General features: G+C 46.5%; 1 protein-coding gene across 3 annotated transcripts in view; it reads left to right on the top strand.

The window, feature by feature from the left end:
• Window positions 1-9911: 9911 nt before the first annotated feature.
• Window positions 9912-15780, top strand: part of MYO5A (myosin VA) — a 665088-nt gene continuing 659219 nt past the window's right edge. For 2 of the 3 annotated variants that reach the window (XM_078684845.1, XM_078684843.1), the window contains exon 1: window positions 9918-10116. In XM_078684845.1, coding sequence (XP_078540971.1) covers window positions 10078-10116 — 39 coding nt within the window. In that variant the 5' untranslated portion in view covers window positions 9918-10077. Of the gene's footprint in view, window positions 10117-15780 lie in introns of all 3 variants that reach the window. The other variant, XM_078684842.1, reaches the window with a different exon arrangement.

The raw sequence follows: 15780 nt of genomic DNA, 5'->3' as shown, positions 1-15780 counted from the left end.
TGAGTTGCAACAATATAATTCATCATATATCATTTAGTTACCAGTCAGTAATAATTACGATGAGGATTTGGTTGTAAACCTTTCTAAATACATGCTAACTGAGGCTCAACATAGATTACTAAATAAAGGATTATCTTTCTGTCCAGAAATCCACTTCGATTTTGTAAAGCGGATATAGACACAAGATTGTGCGTAAATTAAAACTAGCAATAATACATGCACTGAAAAAAGAGAAAGCAAGCTCTCAGTTTTTGGGAACCCTTTCAAGTACAAATTTAAGAATAGACCAGATACCAGATTTGAGAAACATTTAAAACTGGGAAATGAAATAAAAGTACAGGATTTATCAGACACACAAATGTTGGAGTCATGTGGTATTGAGACAAACACATAAGTATAGTAATTTAAAGGCTAAATCAAGGATGCGCCCAGCTTTACCGCCAGGCAGTTAATTAGATATCTTTCATTAACTGGTAGCTGCGTAAATTGAAAATCTGCAAAAAAAATATCATCCAAGGATGGAGAGAAAATAAATCACAAAATTAAAGAGCAGCAACAAAATCATTACAATAGATTCAGGATATTATCATTAACCAGCAGATAAAGGTGTTAACATTGTGATACTAAACAAACAAACATGCCTTGCTGAAGCAAATAGCCAAATAAAAGATGAAGCAAATTACAACAAACTTACTTCTGATCCTACACTAAAAATCATAAAGATTCTAGATAAGAACCTCAAAGATTGGACACAAGAATGCTAATCAATGATGATGAATATCGATTCATGACCAGAGAAAATTATAGAACTCTAATGATTTACTTCCTTCCTAAGATCCACAACAGCTTAATAAATTCATCAGGAAGACCAACAGTCTATGCGTGTCTCAGTGCTTGAAAACACATCACAATATGTGGATTATTACCCAGCACCAATGGTAAAAGACTTAAGTTCCTACATTAGAGACACCAAAGAACTATTGAGTATATTGATGGACATACCATGGCACAATGAGTATAAATTAGTAGCAATCAAGGTGGTCTTGTTGTACGCCTCAATAAAACATGAACTAGGACTGGAAGCATGTTCATATTTACTCACACAAAGAGTGATTGGAGAATGGGAACACATGCAAATGCTAATTGAAATGATTGACATTTATCTCAATAACAATGTATTTCTTTTTAATCAGCAAATATTTAAGCAAGTGTGGAACTGCAATGGGCATATGCTTTTGACCCATGTTAAAAATTGAGTTTCTGGTTGGCTAGGGTACGCACATAAGCCAGCTGAACCCACCACTCTAGTCAGGGCAAGGGAATTACATGTATAAGATAACCCCTGCTCACCCCCTTGTTAGCTTGGCAGAGCATTCAGGCTTATCCCAGAGGCAAGGTGTAAAGCGTTTACGCAACACACTCACACATCATCGACACATTAGGCACACCACAAAAGAAACTCCACACAAGGTTATATAAAAATATCCTTTGTATTATCCATAAAAACACATTAGAACACAAACACATATATCACTGTGCCAATAGGCACTTGTAATGATGTCAAAGGGATTTACCTAAATGACTTGTCCAATCAGACCATTGTCACAACCATTCCATTATCAACATAGAAGCGGGTAGTAGTGTTCCCTGGTAGGGAAACGTCTGCACATTCATTTAATCATACTGTGTCTATACGTGTAACTTAAGATTTTTTATCAAAAAGAAGTCTGTATCAGGGTGCTAGATTTGCCCTCACAACACCAACTACCCAACGATGTTAATTACACACAAAGTGTGCATCACTATACAAAATGGGAAAGGGCTTGGACAGCACACCTCATGTCGCTTGCTAGTTAAATAAACATCATTTGCATTTATGGGTATATGTAGACCCATTCAACTTAGGTATAAGGACGTTAACATCAATTTCAGTCAAACATAAGGATTCCAAAACATATATTAAATCTTGATATTCTTTTATTCCCAAAAATGCTCCAATAAAAGTTCCCAGCACACGGCTTGCCGACACGTGTTTCGTCTTACAAAGACTTTTTCAAGGCAATTGAAGAATAGTATATCCTAGACATCCGAATCGTTCATGGACCAAAGTAAGTCTCCAATGAAGTGAGAGATTCACAGGATATCGCCCTGAGATCTGAATTATTAGAATATTCAATATTGAGCCAATTGAGAAGTATCTTTCCAATGATCCAAAATAACAATTTGTTAAGTTGGATCATTGGAAAGATACTTCTCAAATACAGAGGCGTCTTTCAATTGTCTCAATATTGAATATTATAATGAATGACTGAAAGCTGTTTGAAGAACCATGTCGCAGACAACTAATTTCTATCAAAGGAAGTGTTCCAAAATCTCACTGAGAGATGCTAATGAGTTAATCAAAGTATAATCAATGTTTGATATGGGTAACACAAGTTGCCTATATATGAATTATTTTAATTTTTTTGTATGTATATTGTTCCACAACTACAAGATCCAGAATGCCTCATAATGGGCAGATGGGACTATTATATAAATGGACATTGAAAAAGGACTCACCAGCTGAGGGTTGAAATGTGTTGGCTGGCGTGTGTGTATCCGATACTTTCACAGAATAAATAAGAAAACTGACATTGGAATCTCTTGAGTACCATGATTTTTCTTTTGGAGACAATTTTTGGGAAGGAGGTCTGACCTTCAAGCAAGCACCAGCACAAAGTGTGCGCCATGCTACACACCGGCTTGTAAAGGATACACACATATATTTATATATATTAGGTTTATTGTTTTCTTAATAACTTTTCTACAATTTGAAAAATCTGCACGAAAATTACTGAAACAAAGTTTAGTCACTTTGGGTCCATTCTAGAAATGTTTGCACTGATCCTATAAGCAGGGGCAAAAAGAAAAGAGAGGGGTCCCAAAAGTGTGATTTCTCATTTTAATTCCCATATGAACAATTTCTCCCTGATACAGAAAAACAGCTGAATAGAATAACACCAAGCTTGGTGCAAAATCAGAAATTTGTCAAGAAATGTGATTTTGTTGGTTTGGTGTAAATCAATTTAGAAGTCTTCAAGAAATTTGCATTTTAAATAGGTACTTGGGGCGGGCATGAAGAATTCACCCTCAGAAGAAGTCAGAGATATCTGAATGGATACATCTTGGTGGAGCCACGGTTCTAGAATTCATAACAAATATACTGAATTCTGATTTGTTAAGGGAGCTATTTCTCCTGTTTGCCATTTTGGCACCGAGGGTCCATGGAAACGAAATGATCTAATTAACTGGTCACATCAGGAAAAAATGTCGAGGCTGCTATTATAGGTCTCAGGACTACTTGCCTGAGGCCTGAAAAAACAATAGGGCACCTTTGGGGACAGGGCAAGCACACCCTGCACCCCAGGTTCATTTGGGGGTGTTCCAAAGGAGGCCCCTCTGTTTAAAATTTAAAAAAATGTAAATGTTGTTGTGAGATCTAAGATATCAAGAGCAAGTGTTATTGCGTTGGTACTGCAGTTTTGTGCAACAAAACTTGCACAAGACCGTGAGGCCATAGTAGTGACGATGCACCTGAAGGACCGCAAATCTAAGTGTGGGTCTGCAGTTTTCAAAAAATGTTAGTCCCATTCCTGTGTGTAGCGGGGTTGGTGCCAGCAGAGTGCAGGGCCCTATGCACCACTCCCTCGGTGCATGGCTTTTGGGATTGGGCATCTGCAGAGTAGGGGGCAGGGCATGTCCATAGTTGTATGCTTTATAGCACTTTAGGCACTTTACTAATAACTCTTTTAGAATAATGTAGGGTTTTATGAAGGAAAGTGATTAGCAGTATGATGGAAGAAGTCAGCAGTGATGTAAGCAATTATGTCAATTGAGATGTCATTAGTGATGTCATCAATGATGCCACTTGACTTGTCATGAGTTGTGTAATATGTGAAATCATAAGCAGTGCATGTCGGGGTCGCAAATTATTGTTTGTTCACTGAACTACAACTGGTGGATTTTAGTGCTTTTACTTTTTGTTTTGTAGCTATGACTGTTCTTTAAATGTTTTTTTCAGTAAAATTCTGAGTTTTTTTTAAATACAAGTTAAAATGAAATAAATATATTTATAATACATTTCCTCTATGTATACATGAACTACCAGTGCCATAAACAAGCACATACATATATAAATACATGTTTCAAAATATCACCAATTTAAACGTATTCTTAGCTGCTGAAAACAATGTGACACTATACTTATTTCCAAATATCGAAGAAAACAAATTAATGTTCCTAGTACATTCATGCTGCCCCACAACTAGGAATCAGGGGTTATATTATGGAATCACCGGGGGCGCAACAGGCATTAATGTACGATTTGCGCGCCCCCCCGGCCACTTTGGTATTACAGAAAGGGCAACATATGCTTGTGCGGCCTCTTCTGTAATTCTGAAAGCACTGGCACACTTATAGTGCAAGCACTTTCTCAAGAGGGAGTTCCCTCATTTGCATGGGGGTGTGGCCCAATGCTAATGAGGGAATCCCTTTGCCTCTGGGTTGTATTATAGTCGCAGGTGCAAGGCAAAGAAGCTGTCTGGAGACACGCTCTGATCATCAGACAGCTGCATTCAGGTATAACAGAGGGAAAAAGAGATATTACTTCTGATATTTTAAGCACTTTGGGTTTAAGATAAATAAACTAAAAATGCACTGCATGGGGTGTGGCTCTCTAGCAGTGAGCAATGAAAAGCGTGCATTTTAAAATCGGGGTGACTGGAATAAGGGCTTCGGTCTCCGGCGCTCGCACCAGATGTCACTAACAAAACAGTGCATGAAATCACTGACAACCGGGATGGCTAAATATTGGCAATAACCTCCCAGATTCGACAAGAATCCACAATCACTTTGTGACCCTAAAAAGATATGTCTGAAGAATGTCCTGATGATTGTCTTGTCTGTCGAGAACATTCACATGTTGAAAATGAATGTGAATCTTTCATCACAAAAAATTGTATCACAGTGCATGATACTAAATGATACTAAGAACTATATATAATATGCAACTTCAGAGTATGGAGTATAAGTAAGAAAGTAACTTATCTGGCTCCGCACACCTGTATGATGAAAGTTCTACTTTCTCGCAAAATGTATATTTTACAGGATACGATACAACTGGTATGAATCTGCTCGCAGGCAGGTTGCTCCCCACGCTGCTGCACGGCTCTGCCTGCATTGTTTTTGCCTAATCTTGTATTTTTCCCCTGGGCCTAACTTGCTTTCTTGCCCAGACTTGTTTTTATTCCCCTGTGCCTGTACTTGCTTTCTTGCCTAGACTTATTTTTATTCCCCTGTGCCTGTACTTGCTTTCTTGCCCAGACTTGTTTTTATTCCCCTGTGCCTAACTTGCTTTCTTGCCCAGACTTGTTTTTATTCCTCTGTGCCTGTTCTTGTTTTCTTACCCAAAACTTGTTTTTCCTTCCTGTGCCCAGTTCTCACGCGGCCCCCGCCCGTTTTTCCCACCGCTGCGTCCCTGCCCAATTGCAATCCCATTCGCTGCCCCGCTCCCACCTCCCAGCTGCTCCTCCCTCCCACATCCCCTCATATGGAAGCCGCTGTGCGGCCGCGCTTAGCGGGCGCGCCGCTGGCGCACCTAAGGTAAGCCCGTCTGTGCCCGTCTGTGCCTGGACCGTGCCCAGCGCCAAGACCCCTGGACACCACGAACGCTACGACGCCCGACACTGCTAAGATGCCAGAACCCTCCACGCACTCAACACCGGACGATCACACACCTGCTTCCTGGCCGCCCCGAAGCGCACCCACGGAGCTTTCACCTGCCGGAACTGCAGCTTCACAAGCATCCGCCCGCCATGCTGCCGACCAGGAAAGAACTCAACCACCTCAGATGCATCCTTCTCAACACCCGCTCCGCCCGAAAACATGCCGTTGAACTCTGGGACCTACTCAACTCAACCTCCCCAGACGTCGCCTTCCTGACAGAGACCTGGCTGAACCCCGCCTCGGCACCCGACATAGCCATAGCTGTCCCGGAAGGCTACAAGATCACCCGCAAGGACCGCACCAACAGAGCGGAAGGTGGAATCACAATCATCCACAGGAACACTCTCAGAGTCTCGACCAACACCGACGACACCCTCAGCACCGCCGAACACCTGCACTTCCAGATCAACACCGACCCCAACACCACCCTCAGAGGAAACCTCATCTACAGACTGCCCGGACCCCGACCACAGTTCAGCTACTCCATTGCCGACTTCGTCAGCACACATGCCCTCGCCTCCATGGACTACATCCTCCTCTGGGATCTTAACTTCCACCTCGAGAACAATGACGACACCAACTCCACCACCCTGATCGACAACCTAGCCAACCTTGCACTCAGACAACTGGTCACAACACCCACCAACTCCGCCGGTCACACGCTTGACACCCTCTTCTCCGCAAGCCCCCACATCTCCTTCAACCATACCACCGAACTCCACTGGACCAACCACCGCTGCATCCACTTCACCTTAAAGAAACCCACCACGCACCACCACACCCAACAGGTGCCTCACCGCTGCAGGAGCAAAGTCACCGAAGACGAGCTAACCACCACCCTCACCCAGAGCCCACCCGCCGACCATACCGACCCCGCCGCCCGCAACCTCAGACAGTGGATCAACGACTGTGCAAACACCCTCGCCCCGATCAAGAAACCCTCCAACAATCATACCAACAAGAAAGCCAGCTGGTTCTCTGAAGACCTCCGGGCCTCCAAGCAAACCTGACGAAAGCTGGAGAAGATCTGGCTCCGTGAACGAACACCGAACAGCCACGCCGCCCACAAGAATGCCACCCGCAGACACCATCACCTCATCAGATCCGCCAAAAGGGCCTCCTTCAAAGACCGCCTAGACAACAACGCACACAACAGCAATGAGCTCTTCAACATCGTGAAGGAACTCTCCAACCCCAGCTCCAACACCAACGACGTCCCACCCTCGCAAGACCTGTGCGACTCGCTGGCCACCTTCTTCCACTGCAAGAGTACAGACATCCACGACAGTTTCAATGCCACAACCGCCCTGACATCCACTGAGACCTCCGCCCCCACGACCACCATCCGCGTGCTCTACTGGACCAACATCAACGACGATTACACCATCAAGAACATGAACACCATCCACTCCGGATCTCCGTCCGATCCATGCCCACACCACATCTTCAACAAAGCCAGCACATCCATCGCACCCCATCTCCGGAAAGTCATCAACACCTCCTTTGAGACAGCAACCTTCCCGGAGAGCTGGAAGCACGCCGAGATCAACGCCTTACTCAAGAAACCCAAGGCGGACCCCAAGGACTTCAAGAACTTCCGGCCCATCTCCCTGCTCCAGTTCCCGGCAAAGGTCATCGAGAAGACCGTCAACGAACAACTGACCAGCTACCTCGAGGAGAACAACATCCTGGACCCTTCCCAGTCCGGGTTCTGCAGCAACCACAGCACCGAGACTGCCCTCATCGCCGCCACCGATGACATCAAGTCCCTGCTTGACAATTGAGAAACGGCGGCCCTCATCCTCCTGGACCTGTCAGCCGCCTTCGACACGGTCTGTCACCACACACTACGAACACGCCTCCACAACGCTGGGATCCAAGAGAAGGCCCTGGACTGGACCACCTCCTTCCTCTCCGGCAGAGCACAGAGCGTCCGCCTTCCCCGCTTCCGCTCCGAAGCCACCGAGATCATCTGCGGCGTACCCCAGGGCTCATCCCTCAGCCCAACCCAGTTTAACATCTACATGGCACCGCTCGCCCACGTCGCCCGTCGGCACGACCTCAACATCCTCTCCTATGCAGATGACACCCAGCTGATACTCTCCCTCACCAAGGACCCCCACACCGCCAAAACCAACCTTCACGAAGGAATGAAGGCCGTTGCTGAATGGATGAGGAACAGCCGACTGAAGCTGAACTCGGACAAGACAGAGGTCCTCATCCTCGGACCCAACCCTTCAGCCTGGGACGACTCCTGGTGGCTGACCACACTGGGAACCGCTCCAACACCCACCGACCATGCACGCAACCTAGGGGTCATCCCCGACTCCACCCTCTCCATGACTAAACAGGTCAACGCCGTCTCCTCCTCCTGCTTCAACACCCTCCGCATGCTCCGTAGGATCTACAAGTGGATCCCCACTGAAATTAGAAGACCAGTCACCCAGGCCCTTGTCAGCAGCAGGTTGGACTATGGAAACGCCCTCTACGCAGGAGCCTCGGCCAAACTCCTGAGACGGCTCCAACGCATCCAGAACGCCTCTGCACGCCTGATCCTCGACATCCCTCGCCGCAGCCACATCACACCCCACCTGAGAGACCTGCACTGGCTCCCAGTCAACAAGAGGATAACCTTCAAGCTCCTCACCCACGCACACAAGGCACTCCACAACACCGGACCAACGTACCTCAACAGACGACTCAGCTTCTACACCCCCACTCGCCAGCTCCGCTCCGCCGACCTCGCCCTCGCTACAGTCTCCCGCTTCCGAAGAGCGACCTCAGGCGGCAGATCGTTCTCCCACCTCGCCGCCAAGACCTGGAACACCCTCCCCATCTACCTACGGCAGACCCAAGACCTGCTGACCTTCAGAAAACTCCTCAAGACCTGGCTTTTCGAGCAGTAGCAGCATCCCCCACCCCAGCGCCTTGAGACCCTCACGGGTGAGTAGTGCGCTTTACAAATGATATGATTGATTGATTGATTGATTGTCAAAACTTCTGGGGTTTGTAAGTACAAACTACAAACAATCGGTTCTTGCAGATTCTCCCTCTCTTTGCGGTTAATCATGTGATGTAGTTAGGTACAGCTGACACTTTACTTTAGAGCTCCTTGAGGTATAGACCTCACTATTAGCTTGTGGCTTCTTGCTACATTACCTTGGTTGGAGTTACTTGTTAGGGAGGCTCTAAGGGCTGACACCATTCTTCCTAAACTTACTCTAGATTTGGAGACCATTTTAAGGTAGTGTGGGGAAGTTAGGGATTTGTAGGACTTAATTTGGAAACTTGATGCAGTCCGGGGTGCATTTTTATCTTTTGATATCATATGTTGTGATGATCGAGGTAATCATTTTATTTTTGCTGTACCACCTTAAAAGGTTTAGTAGATTCAGTTTCAAACGGTTTACTTTGTATTTTTAAAACATAATGATTCGATTGGTGTATATTAATTTATTTAAGAATTTGAATTAAAAAAACGAACTTGAATTTGGTTGTTGACCTGGATTCTTGCCTGGAAGAGTGGAAATTTAAACTCAAGATAATTCGAAGGAATTTCTCTCTTTAACTCTCACGCTGTTGAAAAAAAACCTTTGGTGCAAATTATTTAGTGTATGGGTTCTAGGTCTCCCACTCCCTGTAGATTTTAAAGCCAGAAAGATATACATTTAGAGATTAAAAGCAAGTTTTTATTGTTGCTAATTTTAATAAGCTCCTTTTCTGCCAAGAATTTGCAATTATGCAGAAAAAATATTGTTACTAAACAGATTAAGGCAGGTTACCATGGGAATCAGGGTTTGCCAACAGGACATGGTGAAAAAAGATCTACAATTTTGTTTGTAGTCGGCAACAACATCTGATACGGTGATCTTCGATCAACAAGGACACCCACGTGGCCGGAAATATTTGGCAAAAGAAAAAAAATCTTAGTAAGCTTCGAATGTGCACGTGGGCAACACCACAGCTGGTCTAGCCGCGAAGGGGTTAATGGAGAAAGCGGCGTTGCAGGCTTTACAGCATTTCTTGAAGCAGGCTGGGTTTGTGCTCCTGCCGCCTGTGGGAGGCAGAGCGCACCCAGCAATTACAGAGCCGCTTCCACAGCCCAGCATCGCCAGGCAGAGCACACCTCCCCGCAGCCATCCCTCTGCATACCCACAATGCACAGAGCCTGACTGTTCCAAAATAAGAATCTGGGCAGGTATGATGGCGCTGCTGGCAGCCGCCCTGAGCTGAGAGGTCTCAGTCGTCCCGGGTGGGACCCAAGTGCTTGCCGATTACCCCCGGCCGAGCGACCGGTCCTTGGAGGTCGTTCAAATGGCGAGCGGCATGGCTGCCACCGAGCTCTACTCCAAGGTGAGTTCCCGCTGCTGCCGGAGAAGCCCACGCCTGTGCGGTTGGTTTTTATTCGCTGCGGGCGGTGCCGGTTATTTTGGGCAGGTGTGTCGGGCGGGGTGAGCCCGGTGCACGGCAGAGGGAGGGAAGTGGGGGTGGGCAGGGCGGTCCCTGCCGCGGGAAGAGGATGAGACAAAGGAGTCCGAGCACTGGAAGGGAATGAATGAAGGATACAGTGGAGCCGCTCTGCGAGCGGGCCCTGAGCCTCGGCACAGCTGCTGCAAATGACAGATGTAGCACAGCAACAAATATATCTGGCATCTGGGCTATACGCCGCTACGTGCCTACGTAACATCTAAGCTGTCTGCTGCAGCCACATACAAATAACATCTCTCTCTGCTCGTGCCCCAGACCAATGCCACCGGAATGCCTTTTCGCCAATAGTGCTGGCACAATTTTCAGAGTGGGGGGTGCTGCTGCAAGCCATATTGCATCACTGAAGTTGAAGGGATTGTGAAAAATCCACGTGTTACGGAAAGAAAAAGTGTTGCAAATGAGCTAAGCTGACTCAGTAGGATTGTGGCGAGAGTGTAGTATAGAGTTTGTGGTGCATTTTCGAGCTCGGTGTCAATTATATTACCAAAACAACGTTTGGCCGCGCACTACTATTGACATGCCCACTAAATTAGCATTTTTTTTTACTGATAACACTAAGTAGGGCGCAAACAATAATCTGTAGAGAACACATTTCAGCAAATATTTATCCTCAGTGCATCACCAAGTGTGTTGATTAGTTCTGGTCCTATTAAAATCTTTGTTTCCAACAAATTTCAGAATTGCGAACTTGCTTTATTTGTGTTTTCCTAACAGCTGATATATTTGTACCGGTCATTTACGGGTCTTTGCATTTTGTTGTGTGTTAGAAAAAAATGATGTCCTTCAGCCTATCCTTTCACACTCCCTGTACCCCAGCAAGATTGTCACATAGTTCACTTTATGAATACCTCTCTTTGTAGCATAGAAAGAAAAGTAAACACCAGTCTCATAATAAAAGAATGAGCAGCAATTTGCCAGTAGACAGTCTGACATTTGACCTCTGTCTTTAAATGAACATCTAATGTGAGAAGATAAAAAACAAAAAATAAAGACATAATTATTATTCATTCACCTTCTGGACTCCAGCATGGTTATGGTTATTTTGGGGGTGCTGCAGCACTCCTCACTCCTACTTCCAGTAACTATGCTCCTCACTTCTCCACAGCTGTTCCGAGAGATATTATTCTTGCTGTGTACACTTTCATATCTGGCTTTCTCTACATATGCTCCGACCAGAGCATCAAAACAATAATTCTACACACATTGGTATTTTTAGCTCCCAAAGGCTGTTACCCTTGAGAAAGGGCAGTGGGCATTTTTTGCTGAATATGGCATTCTGCATACCTCATGTGGTTGTGTCACTGTGGGGTCGTAATTTAAGGATAACTTAAAGTAATTCATTACAAAATGACCATGGATGTGGCACCCAGTGTATCCTCTGTTCACACATGAAGCAGCTCTGAAGCTTTCAGAAATCACATGAAAGTGTGTTAGTAGGCATTCCTCAAGCTGAGTGCTGATGGGGGTGATTCTCTGACAAATGAGTACATTCCCTGCTGAATACTGCACCTAACTCGGTGCAATGTCGAACCAGACAACTCTAGCACTTTTACAGCATTTTCTGACGACACAAGATTGGTTTTTCTCGTCACCTTTCACAGGGCAGTCTCTCTCTCTCTCGCTCTCTCTCTCTCTCTCTCTCGCTGTCTCTCTCTCTCTCTTTGAAGAGTGAGCGATAGAGAGGGAGGGGCTACACAGACACTAAGAAACAAACCTATCTCCGCTAAGCCCCAGGGCCTTAAGTATAAGCAGCTTCTAAACCATTTACATTGTCCATTATGATTTTTTCACTGCATGAGTAATGTACGTGGGACTACCTTGACTTCAATTTCTCACAGTTTCTCACTAGGTTTCAGCCGAGAACTGGGAATTCTGTCTCCCTGCATATTATATCTAGACCTGGTAAGCTCATTAACACAGGCTTCCCCATTTTTGTCTAACAGTTCTTACTCCATCAGTTCCATATTTAAGGAACCATCAGATATCTTAAGGTACTTATTTCCACCATTTGCGGATCCGCATTAATTTTTCTTTCCCCTTGTTACTTCTTCACATCCTTAATGTTACGGCCAGCTACTTTTCCATTACCCCCTCTTTTTTAGACTGTAATATGTGTTGGACCTATAGAAGAATTAGTGAAACCTCCCTATTAGGGTTCATCAGTCAGGTATAGCTTGTTTCCAGTGGCATAGGAAGCACAGGAGCCACAGTGCCCACATCTGGGTATACTCGTCATTCTTGTGACAACAAAACAGTGATAGATGGAACATTTGAATTATTTCCGCCAACAGCAATCACTCGAACCAGGGAAAAAGCAACTGGCAGCACCCGCTCAGGGTCCATGCAGGGGAGGGCGAGGGTCAGCGCGAGCAGCGTCCAACGAACAAAGAGGGCGCTTGACCCTCGCCCCCTGGGCTATATAGTCGCCCCTCCCCCCAAGACACAGGAAGTGACAACACGGGGGGACCACCAGTCCCCCCAACCACTAGACCGCTCAGGGTCTGTGCCATCCTATGGCACTAAGGGTGGCCGCCCTCGTAGGTGGCCACCTTTGGTGTCCCGGGGCAGCCAATCATAGTGCCAATATCGGCACAACCCCAGACCTTTCTTCATACAACACACCATTCCACCAATAACCGACACAACACAGGTTTGATGGAGAAAGTTGTTGCAGTTTTATTAGCATATACATTATGCCACCATGTTGGGTTATCTTACGGGTCGATCCAGAGCAGGCCGCCTCTCGCGACCCGCCCGCCTGATGAGCCATAACCCCCCGGGGTGTTAACCGCGGGGGCGTTGTCAGTTCCGGGGGGAAGGTCTAACCCCTCCCCTCGGCGGACCTCTATTCCGCCCCTTGCTCACGCCCCCCCCTCGGGGGGCGGAGCGTTGTGGCAAGCCCCGGTTGCTCAGGTCTACAACTGCCCGAAGGACTAACGGGCGCCGTTGGTCCTCCAGGATCCATTACAGCGTGGATCTCCCTGGGGGATAATTCTGCTCTCGCACCCACCGGTGCTCCTGTAGAGGGTACCCCTCTGTACCTTTCTGCATTGGATCGCCCTGTAACTCCGCCATGGCTCTGGGTGTGGCCGCCGCCGCCCCAGAGTCCCCCCACCTACTAGCTTTTTAATAGTACCACCTGCTGCTCCTAGTGCTTTCCGCTATATCAACCAAATATCGTCATATCAGCTTCGGTAGATGAACCCCGTTTACATCAAAGCACACAGTGCATTTGGCAAGTAGCAACCCAAGCCTGATAAAACAAGTTCTCCTATGCTTCAGGCTATTCACGAGTTGTCAGGCGACACTATCCACCTCTCCTTGACGCCAAGGACCTATTGCACTATAATTGCAAACACCGGCCTCCCTCGGCTCAGGCAAGAACAAGTCTGCTCTCTTTCTCCGCACCGCTCAGCTGGCACGCAACCAAACTTCCTTCTCACTTCTGCCGCCCTCCGGACAGGGAACTGTGACAGTGATGTCCATGAGCTTCACAACTAACTGCCGACTGTGCTTTGCAGGTGTCCATCCCGTGCGCCATCCCCTCGTCTATTCCTCTTCTGTACAGCTGGCTGACCAGCAACCAACAAGCCCCTATCAGGTAAACAACACCACTGTCACTGGCATGGTGTCCCCTGTCAGCCTATGGCCTTACACCCTTACTTAGACCTACTGGGGACATATTCACCATCAAGGTCACGCCAGGCGGCTCACTCCCATGACGCTGACCCTACTGTAGGCTAACAAACTCATTGTATGTTTAGCATCACTGGCAAGACACGTAACTTTCAAACCCATGGGAATCTAATTGTCAGACCATCACCTCTCAACTATGCCTACCAACTGCGTTCTGGTGTTGGCTTGAAAGACTGTGTCTAGGATCTCCTCATGTTTGAAACTTGTACAAGGCGTCCCCCTGTGTCTGGCCTTCGATGGACCTTATGAAGCTTGTACAAGCCGCTTATACAACTGTATATCCAAGTTGTGCAACTAGGTGAACTACTCCCTCCTTGCTCTTACTTCCTGGCATGTGACCACTGCCAAAGCAACTAAGTGAATACTATCTAGGTGAAAGCTACCCGAGCACCTAGCCACGGGCCCTCCACTGTGTGTCGACCCCTGTTGTTGAATTTTAGCTGTAAAATTCGCCTGCCCGCTTCCGGACCCTTCACGTTAAACCAGCCAAACCAAACGCTTACATGGCCAAATATGTGCCAACCTGTGTCCCACGAATTAACAAGGTAGAGGCTTAATGTATCAGCCTGATCCAAGTGGAGGCAGAGCTGAGAGGACTTAGTGGGATCAGACTGGATGAGGTATGTGAGTGGCTAATGCATGCCCAAAATTTTGTGCAACCTGATAATGCATCCCCATAGTGCCAATGGGCCAGAGTGGAAACTGGCAATGTTGTGGTACGACTAAGTGATTGTCTCAGCGTGGGCCCGGATGCAGCAGTAATGTGTGGCTTATGCCGACCCAACTAATCTGCCGGGCTATCCAGCTTGTTCAGGTAATGTGCTGAATATTGCCTGGTATATAGCCGCTATGCTAATTGCCTCCCTGTAATTTACAAAAGTAGCACTACACTTACACAGACGATGCTGCTTAGTAGCCCAAGATAAAGAAGCCACAGTAAAGCTTTTATGCATAGCCAACCACGAACTAGCCACCCCCTTCAGAGCTACATGCGTAAAGCTGCTATGTGTGACATTTCCATTATTTCCGTGCGCGATGAGTGACTTAAAAGACTAAGAAAAACACTTTCTTGCTCCCATCTGACCCACAAGCATTCTAGGCAGACCAAGGATATCAGGCTGCTATTGTCAGACATTCCATAGCTTGGAGTGCGCATGTGTGAGACAGTAACCTATGCACGAAACTTGGAAGTAAAAGTGCCTGGTCTTGAATGAGACTGCATAGCTCAGATGGAACAGAGTATCACAAAATTACACAGTCAGACAGAACTGCCTGGCCCCGTGAGACCGGAGATTTTAGGAGAAGTCCTCCATGTACCCCACAATGAGGACCAGCCCAGTTGTCTACCATTCTACCCATGAGGTTACTAGTCCAGTCACCTAGGAGCTGTGGCCCGACAGGAAAATAAGACATTGTTGCTGTTTGGTCATTGCCTAATGTTGTTGAACAATAACTGTGGGTATCGTGGAAGAAAACCAAATCCCCCCCATTCTGAACTGATCAGCCTGTGCCAAGGGAGTAGTCCCAACAAGGGTTTTATCAATGTGCTACAGGTATCAAAGCCCCCTCCCGTCCATCAGTGGATGGGGCCTCAGTTGTTCAAACTGATAATTAAAATTATTAGAGAACAAACGGCACAGCAATCCATTAATGCACATGAGATGCATGATATGCCTAAATCAACCAGTTGATGAGCTGAAAACACATTCCCCATATCTTTCGTATGAAATGCATGATTAGCCCCTGACCTGCCACTGCATCCAGTGCGGACACCCCAATTATTGCACCGTAAAACACATTGTCCAGACTCAAGTAAAAGAGAACATCCAATTC

This window comes from Lissotriton helveticus, chromosome 3_2, assembly GCF_964261635.1.
Source record: "Lissotriton helveticus chromosome 3_2, aLisHel1.1, whole genome shotgun sequence".
NCBI classification, from domain to species: Eukaryota; Metazoa; Chordata; class Amphibia; order Caudata; family Salamandridae; genus Lissotriton; species Lissotriton helveticus.
The sequence above is the reverse complement of the archived record's forward strand: the minus strand, read 5'-3'. Positions and strand labels throughout refer to the sequence as shown.